Source organism: Oncorhynchus masou, chromosome 6 (genome assembly GCF_036934945.1).
Source record: "Oncorhynchus masou masou isolate Uvic2021 chromosome 6, UVic_Omas_1.1, whole genome shotgun sequence".
Classification (NCBI taxonomy): Eukaryota; Metazoa; Chordata; class Actinopteri; order Salmoniformes; family Salmonidae; genus Oncorhynchus; species Oncorhynchus masou.
In genome coordinates this window covers 14,194,892-14,219,511 of record NC_088217.1, presented here as the reverse complement: position 1 = coordinate 14,219,511, position 24,620 = coordinate 14,194,892, and the positions used below count along the sequence as shown (strand labels likewise).

The 24,620-nt window shown below is 42.3% G+C and overlaps 2 protein-coding genes across 3 annotated transcripts in view; one reads left to right on the top strand and one right to left on the bottom strand.

The window, feature by feature from the left end:
• Positions 1-6,215, bottom strand: part of necab3 (N-terminal EF-hand calcium binding protein 3) — a 58,772-nt gene extending 52,557 nt beyond the window's left edge. The window contains exon 1 of the mRNA XM_064967149.1: positions 5,903-6,215. Coding sequence (XP_064823221.1) covers positions 5,903-6,019 — 117 coding nt within the window. The 5' untranslated portion in view covers positions 6,020-6,215. The remainder of the gene's footprint in view (positions 1-5,902) is intronic.
• A 3,206-nt stretch (positions 6,216-9,421) lies between these two features.
• The window catches only part of LOC135541388 (E3 ubiquitin-protein ligase Itchy), a 49,352-nt gene continuing 34,153 nt past the window's right edge, over positions 9,422-24,620 (top strand). The window contains exons 1-8 of one of the 2 annotated variants that reach the window (XM_064967595.1): positions 9,422-9,553; positions 12,852-12,920; positions 13,438-13,579; positions 14,474-14,598; positions 18,994-19,125; positions 19,492-19,540; positions 20,278-20,459; positions 20,938-21,133. In XM_064967595.1, the coding sequence (XP_064823667.1) occupies positions 12,896-12,920; positions 13,438-13,579; positions 14,474-14,598; positions 18,994-19,125; positions 19,492-19,540; positions 20,278-20,459; positions 20,938-21,133 (851 nt within the window). In that variant the 5' untranslated portion in view covers positions 9,422-9,553; positions 12,852-12,895. Of the gene's footprint in view, positions 9,554-12,851; positions 12,921-13,437; positions 13,580-14,473; positions 14,599-18,993; positions 19,126-19,488; positions 19,541-20,277; positions 20,460-20,937; positions 21,134-24,620 lie in introns of both variants that reach the window. The other variant, XM_064967594.1, reaches the window with a different exon arrangement.

Here is a 24,620-nt window from a genome sequence, read left to right as displayed (position 1 = left end):
TCACGCTGTTTGGGTTGTTTATCTCTCGAGGGTGATAGAAAATCTATTTCCCATTCACTAAGTTCATCAGTATGTATTGTCAGGTAGGACTCAGGAGTGCACGCATCTCAATAAATCTATCTTCTGAGCTGCAATTTAAACAAGGAGATGATGGCAAAGGTAATAGATTTTTATCTATCTGCATGCATTATTCTCCCTGAGGTTAGTGCATTGCTGCTGTCACATAAATAAGATATGATCCACGATGAACCGATCCCAACTCACTGTGGTGAAACAAAGAAACTAACAAGGAATCCAATAAAAACTAGACGTTAGAAACCTCAGAACGTCAGTGTGTTACAGTATATCAATGAGATATCCACAAATGAACAGATGCTGACTCACTGTAATGATCATGAAACAAACCAATAAAACCAACCAACCAAAAAAACAACAACAACATCCAACCAACAATGCAGTACAACTGACACAATAGAAACCACAAGCTTCAGTGTGTTAGTACTCAAGGTTACTCTACAAGCCGATGTAAACAGAAGTCTTTCAAGGGAGCTTTTCCATAATTGCTTCAAATCTCAGCTTGCATCAAGCTCTGCAGAAACAGCTTTTCACAATCAAACCAACAAGGGATGCATGATTGTAAGACAATAGAAAACACTATGATGCTTCAGTTTGTTAGTATTTAAAGGGATACTTTGGGATGTTAGCAGTCTTCCTAGGGAGCTTTTGCATAAATTGCTTCAAATCTCTGATTGCGTCAAGCTCTTCCTGAAACAGCTTTTCGTGCTTGCTTTAGTAGGTACAAAGGGGTTGTCAGAGTTGTTGACACTCAACGGAAGCAGTGATCCTTCAAAAACAACATATATACAGAGCATTCGTAAAGTATTCAGACCCCTTCCCTTTTTGCGCATTTCGTTACGTTACAGCCTTATTCTAAAATTGATTAAATAAAAATTGTCATCAATCTACACACAATACCCCAAAATGGCAAAGCAAAAAACAGTTTTTTTAAATTTCTACAGATTTATAAAAAATGTAAAACTGAAATCCAGTTGAAGTCGGAAGTTTCCATGCACTTAGGTTGGAGTCATTAAAACTCGTTTTTCAACCACCCCACAAATTTCTTGTTAACAAACTATAGTTTTGGCAAGTAATTTTTCCAACAATTGTTTACAGACAGATTATTTCACTTATAATTGACTGTATCACAATTCCAGTAGGTCAGAAGTTTATAAACAGTCAACTTAATGTATCTTTAAACAGCTTGGAAAATTCCAGAAAATTATGTCATGGCTTTAGAAGCTTCTGACAGGCTAATTTACATAATTTGAGTTAATTGAAGGTGTACCTGTGGATGTATTACAAGGCATACCTTCAAACTCAGTGACTCTTGCTTGACGGGAAAATCATGGGAAAATCAAAGGAAATCAGCCAAGACCTCAGAAAAAAAAATGTAGACCTCCACAATTCTGGTTCATCCTTGGGAGCAATTTCTAAACGCCTGAAGGTACCATGTTCATCTGTACAAACGATAGTACGCACGTATAAACTATAAACACCATGGGACCACGCAGCTGTCATACCGCTCAGGAAGGAGACGTGTCCTGTCTCCTAGAGATGAACGTACTTTGGTGCAAAAAGTACAAATCAATCTCAGAACAGCAGCAAATGACCTTGGGAAGATGCTGGAGGAAACAGGTACAAAAGTATCTATATCCACAGTAAAACAAGTCCTAAATCGATATAACCTGAAAGGCCGCTCAGCAAGGAAGAAGCCACTGCTCCAAAACCGCCATAAAAATACCAGACTATGACTAAAGAACACCATCCCAACCGTGAAACACGGGGGTGGCAGCATCATGTCGTGGAGGGCTTTGCTACAGGAGGGACTGGTGCACTTCACAAAATAGATGGCATCATGAGGGAGGACAATTATGTGGATATATTGAAGCAACATCAAGACATCAGTCAGGAAGTTAAAGCTTGATCGCACATGGGTCTTCCAAATGGACAATGACCCCAAGCATACTTCCAACGTTGTGGCAAAATGGCTTACGGATAACATAGTCAAGGTATTGGAGTGGACTTCACAAAGCCCTGACCTTAATCCCATAGAACTGAATAAGCATGTGTGAGCAAGGAGGCCTACAAACCTGACTCAGTTACACCAGCTCTGTCAGGAGGAATGGACCAAAATTCACCCAACGTATTGTGGGAAGCTTGTGGAAGGCAAACTGAAACATTTGACCCAAGTTAAACAATTTAAAGGCAATGCTACCAAATACTAATTGAGTGTATGTAAACTTCTGACCCACTGGGAATGTGATGAAAGAAATAAAAGCTGAACTAAATCATTCTCGCTACTATTATTCTGACATTTCTCATTCTTAAAATAAAGTGGTGATCCTAACTGACATAAGACAGGGAATTTTTACTGAGATTAAATGTAATTTAATTGTTAAAAACGTATTTTAAATGTATTTGGCTAAGGTGTATGTAAACTTCCGACTTCAACTGTACTTTATTTACATAAGTCTTCAGACCCTTTGCACCTGAGCTCAATTTCGAGTCTCATAGCATTCTGTTTCCATTGATCATCCTTGAGATGTTTCTACAACTTGATCGGAGTCTACCTGTGGTAAATTCAATTGATTTGGAAAGAACACAGTGGCCTCCATCATTCTTAAATGGAATAAGTTTGGAACCACCAAGACTCTTCCTAGAGCTGGCCGCCCAGCCAAACTGAGCAATCGGGGAATGGTCACTCTGACAGAGCTCCAGAGTTCCTCTGTGGAGATGTGAGAACCTTCCAGAAGGACAACCATCTCTGCAGCACTCCACCAATCAGGCCTTTATTGTAGTGGCCAGACGGAAGCAACTCCTCAGTAAAAGGCACATGACAGCCTGCTTGGAGTTTTACAAACGGCACCTAAAGGACTCTCACGAGCATGAGAAACAATATTCTCTGGTCTGATGAAACCAAGATTGAACTCTTTGGTCAGAATGCCAAGCATCACATCTGGAGGAAACCTGGCACCATCCCTAAAGTGAAGCATGGTGGTGGCAGAATTATGCTGTGGGGATGTTTTTCAGTGGCATGGGCTGGGAAACTAGTCAGGATCGAGGGAAAGATGAAAGGAGCAAAGTGCAGAGAGATCCTTGATGAAAACCTCCTCCAGAGTGCTCAAGACCTCAGACTGGGGCGAAGCTTCACTTTCCAACAGGACAACGATCCTAAGCACACAGCCAAGACAACGCAGGAGTGACTTCGTGACAATTCTCTGAATGTCCTTGAGTGGCCCAGCCAGAGCCCGGACTTGACACCGATCGAACATCTCTGGAGAGACCTGAACATTTCTGTGCAGCGACGCTCCCCATCCAACTTGACAGAGCTTGATAGGATCTGCAGAGAAGAATGGAAGAAACTCCCCAAATACAGGTGTACCAAACTTGTAGCCTCATTCCGAAGAAGTCTTGAAGCTGTAATCGCTGCCAAAAGTGCTTCAACAATATACTGAATAAAGGGTCTGAATTCTTAAGTAAATGTGATATCAGTTTTTATTTTTAATACATTTGTAAAAAATTCTAAAGTCCAGTTTTTGCTTTGTCATTATGAGGTATTGTGTGTAGATTGTATATCCTGATGTGTAACCCCCCCCCCCCCCCCCATCACTAATGACAACCAACCTGGGTGTGATGTGTAGGGACTAGAGAAATGGGTTAGCTTGCAGGTTTCTGTAGCAAAGCACTGTACAGTACACACTGGTAGTGATGGGTGGGTTGACTCATAACCCGCAGACCCCGCGGTTATATCCACAGCGCGGGTGGGTTTAGGGTCATGAAATACTGTGTGGATGAAGGGTGGGTGGGTGGAGGGTGGGTTGATCGATCCATGGAGGCAAAAAGGACAATGTCAGAGATTAATTCAATAAGAGGAAAGCTGCAAAATGGAGAGATAAAGTGTAGGTAAGGACAGAAAAGAAGCCTAAGGTTTGGGAAAGTTTTGGCGAAGTGGTAAAAGAGGATGATAGCAGTGCCGGCTTTGTTGTGTGACGATTGCGAGGTGCAAATTTGACAGTCACAAGAAGAGGAGTTCAAATAGGCCCATGGCACGTCAGGGAACTGTAGCCTACTGTTCAGATGGGTTAAATGGAAACTGAAATCTGGACACCAAATGTAGTCCTATAACCTCTCACATAGCCTTAATATTAACTCCTGCAGTATTAAGCAGTTACTGCAGTGAAATGATAGGCCTACACCAAATGTAGGCAACATTTTGACACAGGAACAGGAGTGGAGAAATATGATTTCTTTCTTTCAGCATCTTGAGAGAATGTGAATGAGCAGTTAGAGACCGTCTGTAGAGGTGATTTTATCAGCATCATAAAAACTGATAGTATTTCAACCACATAAAATATGCACCCAAGCCCAACTGATAGTATTTCAACCACGTAAAATATGCACCCAAGCCCAACTGATAGTATTTCAACCACATAAAATATGCACCCAAGCCCAACTGATAGTATTTCAACCACATAAAATATGCACCCAAGCCCAACTGATAGTATTTCAACCACATAAAATATGCACCCAAGCCCAACTGATAGTATTTCAACCACATAAAATATGTACCCAAGCCCAACTGATAGTATTTCAACCACATAAAATATGCACCCAAGCCCAACTGATAGTATTTCAACCACATAAAATATGCACCCAAGCCCAACTGATAGTATTTCAACCACATAAAATATGCACCCAAGCCCAACTGATAGTATTTCAACCACATAAAATATGCACCCAAGCCCAACTGATAGTATTTCAACCACATAAAATATGCACCCAAGCCCAACTGATAGTATTTCAACCACATAAAATATGCACCCAAGCCCAACTGATAGTATTTCAACCACATAAAATATGCACCCAAGCCCAACTGAAAGCATAGAAACACGTTGGGTCGTTTTCACAGCTTTTTATTTCCTTACAACCAGGTCAAACTGATGTCTGTTGAACATTTCCAGTTTTTTGTTTGAATTAGTGCATTTTATCCTCAGTTCCTAAAGAAGCACCTTTGATTGAAGCATTCGTTCTATCAATTTATGACATTATTCTGTTGAGCAAGGGTTTATTTAGTATTCTAGGTCAGGACCCCCCCTCAAAAAGAATAGTCTGACTGTAGCCTTCAGCTGATTTTCTATATTAGCGGTTTAGGGTCCGGTGTGGGCCTCAGATTTTCCCTTTATCACATATAGTCGGGGGTTGCGGATGGGTTCTTAGCAAATGCAGGTGCGGGTGCCTGAACAAACAGCTGACCCGCGCATCAGTAGTATCTCTGCAGCAAAGTACTGTACACACTGGCCTCAAGTATTTTCTGTCCTACCACAGGGTGTGTGTGTGTGTGTGGGGGGGGGGGGGGGGGGGTCCCCACAGCAGTCCAAAAATCACTCCAGCTGAGAAGGCTTAATTTATCATGCAGAGGCAGCAGCTGTACCTCTCCCTATATCCCTCAAACACACACACAATCTCTCTCTCTCACACACACACACACACACACACACACACACACACACACAATCTCTCTCTCTCACACACACAATCTCTCTCTCTCACACACACACACACACACACACACACACACACACACACACACACACACACACACACACACACACACACACACACTTAAAATATTCCCAATAGTTGTTATGCATGCTTACAATATTGCTATGTATTGTGTATGTGAAATGGGAAACTATGCATATTTAGCTACCTTCTTTCTAAATATAGATGCTTGTAGCCTAAATGAATGTACACCATTCAAAGGTAAATAAATAATTTCAATTTCTTGATAGATCCGCGCACTGCTATCAGAAACAATCAGCGCGAAGACGAGATTACTTACATCTTTGAAAATTGGAAGTCCATTAACGTGGCTACGCAGTGGCTGCTGCTGAGCGCGAAGGTGCTTCTGTTTTGCCGACTGAAGGCACATGGTGATCATCTCCGTGCACGCCAACATCTCTGAATATTTTGGAAGATGTTGTATAGCCAACTTGTACACACCTGCTTCTTTTAATAGCTCGAAAATGCCGTTTTTTTGGGGGGGGTGTTCAAAAGTGTCGCCCTGTGCTGTCAAACCGAAGCAACCGTGCTCCAACAGTGATGTCGCTCTGCAACTTTCTGCGGTAGGTAACCCACCTTCTCGAGAGCTGATTGGTCAGTGTCTTCGTTGAGCATCCCTCCTAGGCAAGAGAAGGAAAAAATACCAAGTGGCGCATTAACATCATTTTACAAGATACATCTTATAAAATAGTAGAATCAGGCGATATCAAACTAAATTAGAGAATACAATTGATAAACCTACTATGCAGATGTTGGATGGGATTACAATTAGGACTACTTCTACATATAGGTTACATTTATTGAAATATGAATTGCATATTTCACCTCAAAACACAGATTTTCTTGAAAATAAAGGAAATGCATGTACATTTATTTCACTTCCCCTTATAAAGGTGTATCAGCAATGTATTGTGCCTGACATTGCCATCTGCTGGTGATGATAGACTATGCCCACAGAACAATGAGCCAGATATTTCACCGGACGTTAAAATGTAAGCATCCGGTTGACATTTCCACTCACTACCAAATTTGGTGATAAGAGGAAGCCCGATGGCCGAGAGTATAAGATGGAGCGAGAAGGATTTTGGTCAACATTATGCAAATGTTCTCTTTGATTAATTATTTGTTTTACCTTTATTTAACTAGGCAAATCAGTTATGAAAAAATTCTTATATACAATGACGGCCTACTAGGGTTAACTGTCTTGCTCAGGGGCAGAACGACAGTTTTGATCCAGCAACCTTGATCTCAATACAGTTTTCTGTTACCCCAAACTAAAATCTGTTACAAACAGAGTGGAGAAAGTTCTGCAGATGTTACACTTTTCCAAAGTAAAAAAAATAATTGCATTGTTTAGAAGGAGTGCAAGGGCGAACTTAGTTATACTACATGCGCACTTCACAGAGTAGGCGTTTCCAAACGGAAATATGCAAATATATGCTAGAACGCGGCAATAGGATATAATTTGTTCCCATTGGAAACAACAGGCTATCTTTGGTTAGTTATAAAAAATCTTTGCCATACCCTTAAAAAAGATGGCAGTTTTGAAACAGCAGAAAAGGTGCAGTAACTGTGGTCTTTTGGATCCAGTTATTTCAGAATAACTGCAGTTGAAGTGCAGTTACATTGCATTATTTTGGACGCAGTAATTTGCAGGACTCTGACTGCAATCTTTTTTTGTAAGGGTAGCTAATAATACTGCAGCAAATTCAGGGGTAGCCCCGGCTGTTATTCAAACCCAGGTCCGGAAACTCTCAAGCTAACACCTTAACCTTTTAAACCAAAAGGTCCTGACCTCATGATGAGGTCCTTATGTTTTGGATTAAGGTTGCTACATTACTCAGGCTCCTGAGTGGAGCAGCGGTCTAAGGCACCGCATCTCAGTGTATCGCATCCGACCGTGATTGGGAGTCCTATAGTGCGGCACACAATTGGCCCAGCATTGCCTAGATTTGGTCGGGGTAGGCCATCATTGTAAATAAGAATTTGTTCTTAACTGACTTGCCTAGTTAAATAAAGGTTACATTAAAAACATTACCCCCTTCCTTTGGCAGAACATATCCCCACTCTTCTCTATTCCAAATCCTTCTTGTGAATAAGCCTCTCTAATGATGTCACAGGCACCATCCTGCTTCTGCTTCCAATGTAATGAATTCAGGGGATAGCCCCAACCTGTACTCAAACCCAGTTCAAGTAACTTTCTAGCCAACACCTCAACTGCTACACCAAGAGGTCCGAACCTCTTGACAAGGTCACTAGGTGTTAGGTCAAAGGTCGCTACATAACAATGGGGAGATAAAAGAGAAAAAAGTGTTTAATATAGATAACAGTGAATACTGTCAAACTTTAATAAACTAACATTGGTGATTAAGCTCAACACATAGCCTACATTCTTATTACAATTGATAACCAAACAATTATCTTCAAGACAGCCCTTAAAATGGTTGCTCTCACACAAATACACTTGCACAGCAAACACCTCACAAACTCTGCACTGGACTTTTGGTGACGAAAGCTATTTTATACATTTTACATGTTCATCCCTAGTCCCAGGGGAAACACTAACTAAAACTATGGTCTGTGCCCTGTCACACACTCACACAGTTTTTAAAATCTCCCACAACATTTTGTTTCAATGTATCAAAATATTTTTTGGTATTTATATTTTGGGAGGGAATCTCAAATTTCTTGAAATGATTGGTGCTCGAGGGCATCACAACCTTGATGTATCATGGTTAAATTGTGACTGACTAATCGACAAAAATATTGAATAGTTATTTAGGGTTGCAAGATCTGTAGATCATTCAGTCCCAACTCTCCTTTAAAGTCGGCTGCGATGGCGAACGGCCCCTTAAATAAAATGCAATAGAGCAGGCCAGCTTGTACTCCTAAAACCCTGAAATAAATTACCATAGGAGGTTGGAATTAACGCCGAAAATAAGGTCTGAGGTGAACACAGGCTTCGGAGATCTTATACGTTTTGTTCTATGAGATAATAGCAGTCAGTTAACATTACCTTTATGAATTATGAAGGCTTTATCGTTTGTTTTTATTATTACAAAAACATCTTACAAATTCTGAAAGGGTAGTTAGCTGATGAAGATAATCTCATAGAACAAAACGTATAAGCTCTCATAAGCCTGTGTTTACCACATAACTTATTTTCGGCGTTTATCTAAAAACATTACAAAAACACCATTAATTTTATTCATAGGCATTGTCCAAAGAACCATAGCGGAATAAGTGCCTACAAAAAGACGCCCTTACTATTCCTGTCTATAGACTTGGCCTACTACGTCAAAGATATTTATAACTGACCCAAGATAGTTAACCTGTGTCGTTTACAGCGGAAGCAAATTAAGCATTTTGTGGGAAAACAGGCCAAGCACAAGCTAGCGAGATCCCATTGGCTCGTTGAATTATGTATTTATATATTTCAGAAGGGGAACGCCTTATCTGTGAAGTGCGCATGTGTAGAAACTCAATTCGACGTTGCACTCCAAACAACGCAATTGTTTCAAACTTTGGCAAAGTGTCATGTCTATAAAACGTAGTGCACTGTGCATTGAGATCAGATGTTTCATATATGAGAAAATTAGCAGAATGTTGGCCCAGTATCACCTAGTTCCATCCTCAGTTTACCAGTACTCGCGACAAGACTTCCTCTCAGTACCATATTTGGTGATGAGAAAACGTTCTAAACGGAACCTTCCGTTTTATAGCAACCGTGACGTATATGGGGTTACCCCTTCTGTCTGTGGTTTCTAGACGCAGCCTGACGTTAGTCACATGACACGGTCAGGAAGAAATTCAGACCGAGTGGTACTTGTCATACAGCTTTTTAGTTTTTCTGAGACGTTGTTTACCATCCACATTCCTTGGTGGGCGTAAGAAGGACATTTACAGAAACATTTGTTGCCCTCTGATATGGGTAAGATGTAATCCAATCGTTTTATATGGAGGAATTGTCAATTTTCAAAGATATCCGTAGATGGTTAGATAGGGTAGCTAACGTTAGCTACCCTAAGTGACGTCGATATTCAAAGCGAGCAAACCTGAGCAAACCTTCACGACACATCCTACTGACCAAGTAGTTAATTATTAAGATAGTTATGTACATCAAGAGTGTAGTTAACTAGTGATTGTTTTATGTTGTGAAGCCAACAGCTAGATAGCTACCAGAGTTGTTATAGCTAGCTGCTATGTGGATTTAGCTAGGTAAGTTGTTTGGCCTCCCTACAGCGTCCTGGGATTGTTATTGAAATCTTCCCTGTCAATTTTCTCTCACCATTTCCCATTTATGTCGCTCCCTTTCCATGTAGAAGTCATTTATAAATTGTGGTAGCTACCTTTATGATTTTTGAAAGTATTGAAAGAATAGCTAGCTACGTACAGGGCAGCTAGGTAGCTAAAATACTTTTACTACTTAACGTAGATAGCTAACATTAGCTAGCTAGCAAAATACAACCATATTAGACCTTGCACAAAAACTTGGATTAGCTAGCAAGCTGGCTACCGATTCCCTAAAACAAACAATACCTAGCAAATGTACTAGTCAGCATTTGAGTTTATAAGAGCAGTAGCTAGCTGATTTATGTAATGTCAGATTTACTGTTTGCAGTTATGGAATTTGAGGTAGCTTCTGAGCTTGACTTAATTGACTGTGGTTGTGGGGTAGTTAAGAAACCAAGGGAAGAGTCATTGCCTTGAATCAAGCAATTAATCAGGTTACAGTAGCTAGTAAATAAATGAGGTGAGGGGGACAGCCCTATTTTGAGACGATCTTGTTCTGGTCCCTGTGGGACCCATTGTCATTCCAAACATGTTATCAAACAGGCATTAACATTTAGTCTAAAGCATGTGGGTTATATTGCAATATCCTATACATTTGTCATTGTTTTCCTACATTATTTTCAATTTGCGATCACTGCATTGATGATTAGCAGATATAAGATATTTTTAGACTGCTCCAACCTGCTTTAAGGCAATTCCATTGTAACAGATGCAGACTCAGATTTTTTACTTTAAAATGTATGCCAATCAAAAACGAATGATTGCAAAGTTAAACAAACCATACAACTCTATGCACCAGTATAATTATGTTATACTGTACCTCTACACAGCCAATGTGTAAATGGCACACCCAACTACCTCATCCCCATATTGTTACTTATCATCTTGCTCTTTTGCACCCCAGTATCTCTACTTGCACATCATCTGCATGTCTATCACTCCAGTGTAAATGCTAAATTGTAATTATTTTGCCTCTATGGCCTATTTATTGCCTTACCTCCCTACTCTTCTACATTTGCACACACTGTACATATATTTTTCTATTGTGTTATTGACTGTACATTTGTTTGTTACTCTGTGTTGTTTTGTCGCACTGCTTTGCTCTATCTTGGCCAAGTCGCAGTTGTAAATGAGAACTCGTTTTTAACCGGCCTGCCTTGGTAAAGGTAAAACAATTGTTGTTGTTTTTACTTTGCAATGATTGTTTCTTGTTTCAGTGGTGTGGACAGTACCTATGCTATATTATTAGACATGAATTAACTTGTTGACACAGTTAGCAGATTGCAAGTTTACACTGGTTTTACATGGTTACACCGTGCAGATGACCAAACTGGCCAACCCTCGATGAGAAGGCTACATCTGACAATTGCCTTAGAAAGTCACATGCATTTCAAATCAAATGTATTTGTCACATACACATGGTTAGTAGATGTTAATGCGAGTGTAGTGAAGTGCTTGTGCTTCTAGTTCCGACAATGCAGTAATAACCAACGAGTAATCTAACCTAACAATTCCAAAACTACTACCTTATACACACAAGTGTAAAGGGATAAAGATGATGTACATAAAGATATGAATGAGTGATGGTACAGAGCGGCATAGGCAAGATGCAGTAGATGGTATCGAGTATTGAGTCAGTGTGTTGGCAGCAGCCACTCAATGTTAGTGGTGGCTGTTTAACAGTCTAATGGCCTTGAGATAGAAGCTGTTTTTCAGTCTCTCTGTCCCAGCTTTGATGCACCTGTACTGACCTCGCCTTCTGGACGATAGCGGGGTGAACAGGCAATGGCTCGGGTGGTTGTTGTCCTTGATGATCTTTATGGCCTTCCTGTGACATCGGGTGGTGTAGGTGTCCTGGAGGGCAGGTAGTTTGCCCCCGGTGATGTGTTTTGCAGACCTCACTACCCTCTGGAGAGCCTTACGGTTGTGGGCGGAGCAGTTGCCGTACCAGGCGGTGATCCAGCCCAACAGGATGCTCTCGATTGTGCATCTGTAGAAGTTTGTGAGTGCTTTTGGTGACAAGCCGAATTTCTTTAGCCTCCTGAGGTTGAAGGGGCGCTGCTGCGCCGCCTTCACGATGCTGTCTGTGTGGGTGGACCAATTCAGTTTGTCTGTGATGTGTACGCCGAGGAACTACCTACATTTTCATTTCTTATTATGTACAAAATCAGGTTTCCTGAACCTAAATTAAATCTACTTGCTTGAATTATCTTGGCTCTGCTTTGGACACAACTCTGCTTAGTGAGTAGACAGAGATGTTAGTAATCTAGCTAAAATATTTGAATAGCTTTTAGACTGCTCAACAACATTAGGCTACCTACATATGCCTATGCTTACATAATCTAGGCTATAATGTCATCTATAATCCCAAATGGCATAGTTTTTTTTTTTACAGGGACCCATAGTCTGTAACTCAGTTACCTATGAGCCCCTAGGCCTAACCGCTAACCATTGACACCAACCAGGGTCTGAAACTATCGCTGACTCATGATGTACCAGTTTATGTAATCTGGTATTCCAGGAGGGATTACATTTTTCATGTCCTTCTGATTTAGCAGTTACCACCACATGGCTTCTCAACCAGTATCCCAGCTCTATTGTAGAACATCAACAATGCATTTGAATAGCCATATTTGCATGCCAAGGCTACTCTCTGTACAGCAAAATGCTCAATGTTAGCATTTTACTTCCTTGTTTTGCTTAAGTCTCCATGGGTTTGTTATAGTGTTGTCATAAGTGCAGGAGTCTATTTAAACATTCCATTGGGTACAGTAGGATGTAAACCAGGAAACTTGTACTATAGATAAAGCCTTATGTAAACCAGGAGGACACCTGTGCTATAGACGATCCCTTATGTAAACCAGGACACCTGCACTATAGCCGTGTTTCTTGTCTCTTAATGTTTACATGTGATGTCACGTTTTCTTTCTTTGCAGTTCATGTCATAGCCAAAGCATGCTGCCGTGTTAATGGCTGAACTATGAAGGCACAACTTCAAGTCACTGGTGAGTTTTGACCTTACTATTTTGTCTTTTTCATTATGTGGCAGACCTCAGGAAGAAGCTGTCATCATGGTTTCAGATAATCGGGATTCTACTAATAATCCTAAATTAAATAATAAGCCACTGACACCCGAAGCTGTAGAATGCGCTTTTTAATGGGACTGGCGGGTGCTTGTTCTCTATAGGCCTAGCTGATGGTACAGACTGTGAATTTATCAAGTATTTATAGAGTATGAGTGGAATAGATGGAATAGAATAACTTTATTTTCTTATTTTTTTCAGTGGTTGAAATGTATATCAATAACAAACATAGTAGGATGTACAGTAAAACAACTAGGCTAAAGAATCGTTCTAAACAGATGTAGTGCTTAGGCTACAGTGGTGGGTCAATTAGGCAATGTGAACATGGATCTCACACTTCCGTTCTGTGGTTTATTTCTATGGCTAACTTCCGTGACTTATAACAGTGTTAACTAGAATCTCTTACCATGACATGATTTGTGTATTTTATGGCATACAGTTCTGTCGGCCAAACTGAAGGAGAACAAAAAGAACTGGTTTGGCCCCAGTCCGTACGTGGAGGTGGCTGTGGACGACCAGTCGAAGAAGACGGAGAAATGCAACAACACCCACACCCCCAAATGGAAGCAGTCACTCACAGTGTAAGTAGCTACGGTAATACCTATTTGCATTTCAAGTCTAATGTTATTTTTCACTTGCGCCGAATACAACAGGTGTGGACTTGACCATGAAATGCTTAATTATGAGCCCTTTCCCAACAATGTAGTAAAACAAGATTAGCTAACAAAATCGAAGTATTAACATAATAAAATAACAGTAAAGAGGCTATATACAAGGAGTACCAGTAATCGAGTCACTGTGCAGGGGTACAAGGTAGTTGAGGTAATATGTACAAGTAGTTAGGGATAAAGTGACAAGGCAATGGGATACATAATAAACTTGTGTGTGTGGTGTCAATATGCATGTCTTTATGTGTGTGTTTATGTAGTGTGTGTATAGAGCCAGTGCAAGAATGTCAATGCAAAATAATATATACATATAACACAATTCCGGAGGTCAGTGCAGATAGTCCGGGTAGACATTTTGATGGACTGTTCAGCAGTCTTAAGGCTTGAGGGTAGAAGCTGTTCAGGTCCCAACTTGGCGCTCTGGGACTTCTTGCCGTGCGGTAGCAGAGAGAACATACTTTGACATGGCTGGCTGGAGTTTTTGACCATTTTTAAGGCCTACCTCTGACATTTCTATTTGCATGTATATTCATTTTGCATATAGGCCTATAGTGCATTTCTCATTCCTAGTCTTGGACTAATACGCTCAGATTCTCCATGGAAAGTGCTTCTTAGTCCGTAGGTGTGATCCGTATCTGGCCCAAGGTGATCTCGTTATTGTTTATGTGGTTAACTCATTCCTTTAAAATAGTGTAATGGTTTAGCCCTGTCACCAAGAATTGCATGTCGTCTCCTCGTCTATTGTTGTATAGCCTTACTAAGTACAGTAGTGAAACCGTAAAGAAATGTTTTCCACCCTCTACACAGAATTGTCACACCTTTCAGTAAGCTCATTTTCCGGGTATGGAGTCATCAGACGCTGAAGGCCGACTTCCTATTGGGCGTGGCCACATTGGACATGAGTGAAACCCTCAAGTCCAATGATATGAAACGTGAGTTCATTCTCTTCTCCTGATGAGGCACGGAGCAGTATTAAATGTGTATTAAATGTATTATTAAATGTAATTATATGAAATCTCTGTGACTTTTTGATAGCGGAAAAGTGTATAACAACATATACAAGAGCTTTGCAGTAAGTGGTTGTCATATTTACAAATAGTCCTCTGGAATATAACTGATGCGTGCCACTGCACTCTAGGGAGATGAGGAGCAAGCGGTGGCTCTCATTCACGCCACTTCTTACTATACACTACATGACCAAAAGTATGTGGACACTTGCTCGTCGAATATCTCATTCCAAAATCATGGTCATTGATATGGAGTTGGTTTCCACTGCTCCAGAGTCCAATGGCGGCGAGCTTCACACCACTCCAGCTGACGCTCTGCATTGTGCACATGGTGATCTTAGGCTTGTGTGTGGCTGCTCAGCCATGGAAACCCATTTCATGAAGCTGCTGACAAACAGTTATTGTGCTGACGTTGTTTCCAGAGGAAGTTTGGAACTCTGTAGTAAGTTTTGCAACCGAGGACAGATTATTTTTTCCGCCCTTCAGCACTCAACGGTCCCATTCTGTGAGTTTGTGTAGCCTACCACTTTGGGCTGTGCCGTTGTTCCTAGACATTTCCAATTCATAATAACAGCACTTACAGTTGACCAGGGAAGCTCTAGCAGGGCAGACATTTGAAGAACTGTCTTGTTGGAAACGTGGCATCCTATGACGGTGCCACTTTGAAAGTCACTGAGCTCTTCAGCGAGGCCATTCTACTGCCAATGTTTGTCTATGGAGATTGCATGACTGTGTGCTCGATTGTATACACCTGCCAGCAATGGGTGTGGTTGAAATAGCTTAATCCACTAATTTGATGGGATGTCCACATACTTTTGTGTATGTTGTACTGTAACTCTAATCTTAAAGGGATAGTGCAATTTTGTTATTTCAATTTGAAGGAAGTTGAAGAAATAGTAGAAAAATAGCAGCAGTTCTGTGGCTGGTAACTGAATATAGGTAAAACGAGTGTGTGATAGAAAAATGCCGTTTACCTGGTTTGTTTGATATTAATAGGAAGACATTTCTGTTCTGTTTAATTCTGTGTTTCTGTAAAGAGATGCTTTCCACTCTATCTTCCTGCAGTTAGTCTGCTAGAGATGGTGATAAAAACCTAAACGCGGGCGTTCCATAGACAAGATGACGTGTGTGTGACCCGTGATAGAGAGCCTGGAAGAGTTTAGAACAATGCCTCATTGTCTCTTCTTACTGGCATCTGGGAAAATAAGCCGGGTTGGGGGTAAAACACCATCCTGTGTAGATAACCATGGTGGCTTGTGGGAGATGGAACCAGTTGGACTAAGCAATTTTTGGTCCTATATAGTATCAGTTTTTTTCATTTTCAGTTAGGTTGCTCTGCTGTTGGGCTGACTGGTTTCATTATTGCAATAAATAATCGATATTGTTTAAAGATAATTGTTTGAAGAAATGACAGTCTCTCTCACTTGAATAGAATATTTCACAAGTGTCCCGTGCACTGAATTTGCTCCCAATTATCACCTTTAAGATACACTTTATTAATCCATACCTTTATTTAAGATACAGTGTAATCCATAAGTGTACTTTATTAATCCATACTATACTTTATTAATCCATACTAGGTGTACTTTATGAATCCATACTAGGTGTACTTTATTAATCCATACTAGGTGTACTTTATGAATCCATACTAGGTGTACTTTATGAATCCATACTAGGTGTACTTTATGAATCCATACTAGGTGTACTTTATGAATCCATACTAGGTGTACTTTATGAATCCATACTAGATAGAAATGTGTCTTCTGCTTTTTTCCCAATCCCTCTGATATAAATATATATTTATAAACTGGGTGGTTTGAACCATGAATGCTGATTGACTGACAGCTGTGGTATACCCAGGGTATGACACAACCATGTGTTTTTCCTGCTCTAATTACGTTGATAACCAGTTTATAATAGCAATAAGTCACCTCAGGGGTTTGTGGTATATGGCCAATACACCACGGCTAAGGACTGTGTATGGGCATCTGATCACAAAGTTTTCTAAAGTTAAGAACTCCTCTCACCTAGGTCTTAATTGGTCACGCATTGAAAATAACTAACAACAACCAGTACACTCTGCCCTCCATGAAAGAGTTTAACACTCCTGCTCTAATCCACTACTTCATGTCTGGTATTCTTTGTGAGACGGCTCTCGCCTCAGCAGCCGGAATTGGAGGCGGCTCTCGCCTCAGCAGCCGGAATTGGAGGCGGCTCTCGCCTCAGCAGCCGGAATTGGAGGCGGCTCTCGCCTCAGCAGCCGGAATTGGAGGCGGCTCTCGCCTCAGCAGCCGGAATTGGAGGCGGCTCTCGCCTCAGCAGCCGGAATTGGAGGCGGCTCTTGACTTTTAACTCAAGCACGTAAATGGGCTTACTTTGCCAATAGAATGAGTCCTTTCAGTCATGGTCGACGTGCTGACCATGTGATATATTCATGAATTCCTGCACTACAATCAGGGGTCAAAGACACACAGAAGTGCACCTCCTATGTAGGTTAAATCCACTTCAATCAGAGAGGTTAAAGAAGGTTTTTTAAGTCTTGAAACTATTGAGACATGGATTGTGTGCCATTCAGAGGGTCAATGGGCAAGACAAAAGATTGAAGTGCCTTTGAACGGGATATGGTAATAGGTGCCAAGCGCACCAGTTTGTCACACTCAGCCATTTCCTGTGTTTATCAAGAATGGCCCACCGCCCAAAGGATATGCAGCTAACTGGGAAGCATTGGAGTCAACATGGGCCAGCATCCCTGTAGAACTCTTTTGACACCTTGTAGAGTCTATGCCTCAACGAATTGAGGCTGGTCTGGTGGTAAAAGGGGGTGCAACTCAATATTAGGAAGGTGTTGCTAATGTTTGCTATACTCTGTGTAGATGGTCAATACATGCATATCGTGCATGTTATTCCCAGCCATCGCTTTTCAGGACCACAAGTTCTATTTCTGATATTAGACGGGATACACCAAGGCTAGATCCATCCATCTATTTCTGATATTAGACGGGATACACCAAGGCTAGATCCATCCATCTATTTCTGATATTAGACGGGATACACCAAGGCTAGATCCATCCATCTATTTCTGATATTAGACGGGATACACCAAGGCTAGATCCATCCATCTATTTCTGATATTAGACGGGATACTCCAAGGCTAGATCCATCCATCTATTTCTGATATTAGACGGGATACACCAAGGCTAGATCCATCCATCTATTTCTGATATTAGACGGGATACACCAAGGCTAGATCCATCCATCTATTTCTGATATTAGACGGGATACACCAAGGCTAGATCCATCCATCTATTTCTGATATTAGACGGGATACACCAAGGCTAGATCCATCCATCTATTTCTGATATTAGACGGGATACACCAAGGCTAGATCCATCCATCTATTTCTGATATTAGACGGGATACACCAAGGCTAGATCCATCCATCTATTTCTGATATTAGACGGGATACACCAAGGCTAGATCCATCCATCTATTTCTGATATTAGACGGGATACACCAAGGCTAGATCCATCCATCTATTTCTGATATTAGACGGGATACACCAAGGCTAGATCCATCCATCTATTTCTGATATTAGACGGGATACACCAAGGCTAGATCCATCCATCTATTTCTGATATTAGACGGGATGCACCAAGGCTAGATCCATCCATCTATTTCTGATATTAGACGGGATGCACCAAGGCTAGATCCATCCATCTATTTCTGATATTAGACGGGATGCACCAAGGCTAGATCCATCCATCTATTTCTGATATTAGACGGGATGCACCAAGGCTAGATCCATCCATCTATTTCTGATATTAGACGGGATGCACCAAGGCTAGATCCATCCATCTATTTCTGATATTAGACGGGATGCACCAAGGCTAGATCCATCCATCTATTTCTGATATTAGACGGTATGCACCAAGGCTAGATCCATCCATCTATTTCTGATATTAGACGGGATGCACCAAGGCTAGATCCATCCATCTATTTCTGATATTAGACGGGATGCACCAAGGCTAGATCCATCCATCTATTTCTGATATTAGACGGGATGCACCAAGGCTAGATCCATCCATCTATTTCTGATATTAGACGGGATGCACCAAGGCTAGATCCATCCATCTATTTCTGATATTAGACGGGATGCACCAAGGCTAGATCCATCCATCTATTTCTGATATTAGACGGGATACACCAAGGCTAGATCCATCCATCTATTTCTGATAATAGACGGGATACACCAAGGCTAGATCCATCCATGTTTATAAACTAGCATCTACGCGTGTGTCTGTCTTTCTGTGTGTCTGTCAGTCTCTGAGGTGGTGCAGATCTTACAGCTGTGTTCAGACCAGGACAACACAGACGTGGTGGGAGACCTGTCCATCTGTCTGGATGGCGTGCAGGTGGACCCAGAGACCTTTGCCTCTGCAGAGAGAGACTATGGTGAGGATTAGGGATGGGCAGGGTAAGGTGTCGGTGTTTGAGGCAAAAATGTTTGGTGTATACTATTGGTTATTCCAATTACAGTTTTTTTCGGATGCAACTGAAAAGGACATTGTACATCATTTGACTACTGCACTTGACGTACTCCACAAGCAATAAGCACATTTTTTTGTTGTTCATTTTGTCAATGCTTATAAATATAACCTGCTAAATAGTTGCATTTGTACATTTTGAGTACAAACCTTTGAGTACTCAAGTAGTCACGCCGATCCCAATTGAGGATGATGTGATTAATACATTTCACTAGATGAGTTTTATTCTGTGTGGGTTTGAATGCTTGATGTTGATGGTTTTCTTTTTCAGCAGCTACTGCTCCCAACAGGGATGTGAGGCAGAACGAAGATGGAGGCAACAGGTATCATGTTTTAATAATACTATATTGTATGTCTTCTAAGTTCTCTGAGTGAATACTTGGCTTTTGGGAGGGGGGGGGGATTTAGTGTGTCGGCAAAATACTTTTATGATATTACTCAGTCACACTAGCATATCTTCTGTCCATTGTGAATACTAGAGATGGGCACCGATATGTCAAGTTTAAATCAATGTTAATTGCATTTTTCCCAATATTAATATATCGTTTTACAAAAAACATTGCAACTGTCTCGGCACTGGGATGTCCAGAGAACTGCTTGCTGATTGCAAAGATCTTATCAAAGGACTTTAGGATCAATTATTGATCCTAAACAATGTACTTTCTTGGTAAGGAAGAAGGGGGTGGACATTTTTTCTTTTTCATGATAACTCTTGACAGTATGTAAATACTTATATTGTGTTCATAAATGTTTTTTGATTAGATTTATTTTTGTAGTGTTATGTTTGCTGATGTCAGTGATGTGATCGTCTAGGTATGTGTGTATTGTAAAATAAGAGTACTAGTGGGGGTGGTGGTAGTAGTAGTAATGATGATGGTAGCAGTAGCAGTGGTGGTAGTAGTAGTAATGATGATGGTAGCAGTGGTAGCAGTAGTAGATAAAACGTTTTGACCACCAAAAAGTAGGAGGCACTACCTCCAGCCAAAACGGCAAACAAAAAGTAATTGACTGTGTGCTGCATGCAATTTATTTAGACTTTTGGTGATGTCATACCCGCCAGGTCCAGCAGAGACACGTCACCTTCCAGTGACTCTACAGAGGACTGGGTGATCATCCCCAATGGCCACGAGATCAACTGCACGGGGTCTCCCGCCCCATCCCCAGGGGGCTCCAAGTCCACACGCCCCCCCAGACCTGCTCGTCCTCCTCCACCCACCCCTCGCAGACCAGCCGCCTCCCCAGGTGGGCACCACGCTAAGAAATCCCATAGAAAGGCCCTAGACATACCCTAGCAATTCCATAATAATACAATACAAAATACCACAACAATACTATAGTAATACAATAGATAACCATAGAGGTGTCTGACAGAACTATTGAAAGAAATTCCTTTCGTGTGTTGATGTGTTAATGCCAGGTCCATCTATTGCCTTCTCATGTAATGAAACGTTCATGTTTTCATTTCACTCACTATTCAAGCCATGTTGTGGAATTTAATGAAGTGCAGTCCAGATATGCTATTCAACACAGATATGCAGTCTAAAAGCATTAGCCTTATTTAGCAGCTTCTCATTAGCATCTCCTACTAGCGACCACAGCTAACCTCTCCTTCGTCTATACCGTCTCCAACTAGCAACCGCAGCTAACTATTCTCCTCTGTCTCGTCGAACCTCCTCCAGCAGCTCCACCCCAAGACCATAGCTAACCTTTTCTCCTCCAGCGTCCTCTAGCAGCTCCACTCCCAGCGACGTGAGCGAGCCCCCGGCTTCAGACGGCTCCTCCTCAGACCCCCCTCCGGAGAACGGCGCAGAACCCCCACAGGCAGCCAACACCAGCGGACCGGAAGCCATTGGGGCACCCCCAGCCGGAGGGCTCCCCCAACTCGGCCCTGTCAGCAACGGCCCACTGCCACCGGGGTAAGTGGACTAGGCTCCTAACCAGATGTGTATCATGAGCAAGTAAAAAAGAACGCTCCCAATCAATCCGACAGCCCTGACCAGCCTGTCCATCGAAAATGTGCGCATGTGTTCGTCTTCATATCCAATTGTATTTGTCACATGCGCCGAATACAACAAGTGTAGACCTTACTGTGAAATGCTGACTTACGAGCCCTTTCCCAACAATGCAGTTAAAGTATGACAATTAACAATTAGATCAAAAGAAACTAGTAACACAAAATAACAATAATGAAGCTTTATACAGGCTATATACAAGGAGTACTGAGTCAGTGTACTGGGGTGTGAGGTAGTTGGGGTGATTGAATGAGGTAATATGTACATGTAGGTTTGGTTAGGTCTTTAGCGTCATGTGTATATGTAGGTAGGGGGTCTTTAGCGTCATGTGTATATGTAGGTAGGGGGTCTTTAGCGTCATGTGTATATAGGTAGGGGGTCTTTAGCGTCATGTGTATATGTAGGTAGGGGGTCTTTAGCATCATGTGTATATGTAGGTAGGGGTCTTTAGCGTCATGTGTATATGTAGGTAGGGGGTCTTTAGCATCATGTGTATGTAGGTAGGGGGTCTTTAGCGGCGTGTGTGTGTATGTAGGTAGGGGTCTTTAGCGTCATGTGTATATGTAGGTAGGGGGTCTTTAGCGTCATGTGTATATGTAGGTTTGGTTAGGTCTTTAGCGTCATGTGTATGTAGGTAGGGGTCTTTAGCGTCATGTGTATGTAGGTAGGGGTCTTTAGCGTCATGTGTATGTAGGTAGGGGGTCTTTAGCGTCATGTGTATATGTAGGTAGGGGGTCTTTAGCGTCATGTGTATATATGTAGGTAGGGGTCTTTAGCGTCATGTGTATATGTAGGTAGGGGTCTTTAGCGTCATGTGTATGTAGGTAGGGGGTCTTTAGCGTCATGTGTATGTAAGTAGGGGGTCTTTAGCGTCATGTGTATGTAGGTAGGGGGTCTTTAGCGTGTATGTAGGTAGGGGGTCTTTAGCGTCATGTGTATATGTAGGTAGGGTTCTTTAGCGTCATGTGTATATGTAGGTAAGGGGTCTTTAGCGTCGTGTATATGTAGGTAAGGGGTCTTTAGCGTCGTGTATATGCAGGTAGGGGGTCTTTAGTGTCATGTGTATGCAGGTAGGGGGTCTTTAGCGGCATGTGTATGTAGGTAGGGGTTTTTAGTGTCATGTGTATATGTAAGTAGGGGATCTTTAGCGTCGTGTATATATGTAGGTAGGGGGTCTTTAGCGTCATGTGTATATATGTAGGTAGGGGGTCTTTAGCGTCATGTGCATGTATGTAGGTAAGGGGTCTTTAGCCGCATGTGTGTGTATGTAGGTAGGGGGTCTTTAGCGGCATGTGTGTGTATGTAGGTAGGGGGTCTTTAGCGGCATGTGTGTGTATGTAGGTAGGGGGTCTTTAGCGGCATGTGTGTGTGTGTATGTAGGTAGGGGGTCTTTAGCGGCATGTGTGTGTGTGTATGTAGGTAGGGGGTCTTTAGCGGCATGTGTGTGTGTATGTAGGTAGGGGTCTTTAGCGGCATGTGTGTGTGTGTATGTAGGTAGGGGGTCTTTAGCGGCATGTGTGTGTGTGTATGTAGGTAGGGGGTCTTTAGCGGCATGTGTGTGTGTGTATGTAGGTAGGGGGTCTTTAGCGGCATGTGTGTGTGTGTATGTAGGTAGGGGGTCTTTAGCGGCATGTGTGTGTGTGTGTATGTAGGTAGGGGGTCTTTAGCGGCATGTGTGTGTGTGTGTGTATGTAGGTAGGGGTCTTTAGCGGCATGTGTGTGTGTGTGTATGTAGGTAGGGGTCTTTAGCATGCATGTGTGTGTGTATGTAGGTAGGGGGTCTTTAGCGGCATGTGTGTGTGTATGTAGGTAGGGGGTCTTTAGCGGCATGTGTGTGTGTATGTAGGTAGGGGTCTTTAGCGGCATGTGTGTGTGTATGTAGGTAGGGGTCTTTAGCGGCATGTGTGTGTGTGTGTAGGTAGGGGGTCTTTAGCGGCGTGTGTGTATGTAGGTAGGGGGTCTTTAGCGGCGTGTGTGTGTGTGTATGTAGGTAGGGGTCTTTAGGGGCGTGTGTATGTAGGTAGGGGGTCTTTAGCGGCGTGTGTGTGTATGTAGGTAGGGGGTCTTTAGCGTCATGTGTATATGTAGGTAGGGGGTCTTTAGCGTCATGTGTATATGTAGGTTTGGTTAGGTCTTTAGCGTCATGTGTATGTAGGTAGGGGGTCTTTAGCGTCATGTGTATATGTAGGTAGGGGGTCTTTAGCGTCATGTGTATGTAGGTAGGGGTCTTTAGCGTCATGTGTATATGTAGGTAGGGGGTCTTTAGCGTCATGTGTATGTAGGTAGGGGGTCTTTAGCGTCATGTGTATGTAGGTAGGGGGTCTTTAGTCGTGTATGTAGGTAGGGGTCTTTAGCGTCATGTGTATGTAGGTAGGGGTCTTTAGCGTCATGTGTATATGTAGGTAGGGGTCATGTGTATATGTAGGTAAGGGGTCTTTATGTGTATATGTAGGTAAGGGGGGTCGTTATATGCAGGTAGGGGGTCTTTAGTGTCATGTGTATGCAGGTAGGGGGTCTTTAGCGGCATGTGTATGTAGGTAGGGGTTTTTATGTATATGGTAGGGGATCTTTAGCGTCATGTGTATATATGTAGGTAGGGGGTCTTTAGCGTCATGTGTATATATGTAGGTAGGGGGTCTTTAGCGTCATGTGCATGTATGTAGGTAAGGGGTCTTTAGCCGCATGTGTGTGTATGTAGGTAGGGGGTCTTTAGCGGCATGTGTGTGTGTATGTAGGTAGGGGGTCTTTAGCGGCATGTGTGTGTATGTAGGTAGGGGGTCTTTAGCGGCATGTGTGTGTATGTAGGTAGGGGTCTTTAGCGGCATGTGTGTGTATGTAGGTAGGGGTCTTTAGCGGCATGTGTGTGTATGTAGGTAGGGGTCTTTAGCGGCATGTGTGTGTGTGTATGTAGGTAGGGGGTCTTTAGCGGCATGTGTGTGTGTGTATGTAGGTAGGGGGTCTTTAGCGGCATGTGTGTGTGTGTGTGTGTATGTAGGTAGGGGGTCTTTAGCGGCATGTGTGTGTGTGTGTGTATGTAGGTAGGGGGTCTTTAGCGGCATGTGTGTGTGTGTGTGTATGTAGGTAGGGGGTCTTTAGCGGCGTGTGTGTATGTAGGTAGGGGGTCTTTAGCGGCATGTGTGTGTGTGTGTATGTAGGTAGGGGGTCTTTAGCGGCATGTGTGTGTGTATGTAGGTAGGGGGTCTTTAGCGGCATGTGTGTGTATGTAGGTAGGGGGTCTTTAGCGGCATGTGTGTGTGTATGTAGGTAGGGGGTCTTTAGCGGCATGTGTGTGTGTATGTAGGTAGGGGTCTTTAGCGGCGTGTGTGTGTGTGTATGTAGGTAGGGGGGGGCGTGTGTGTGTGTGTGTGTAGGTAGGGGGTCTTTAGCGGCG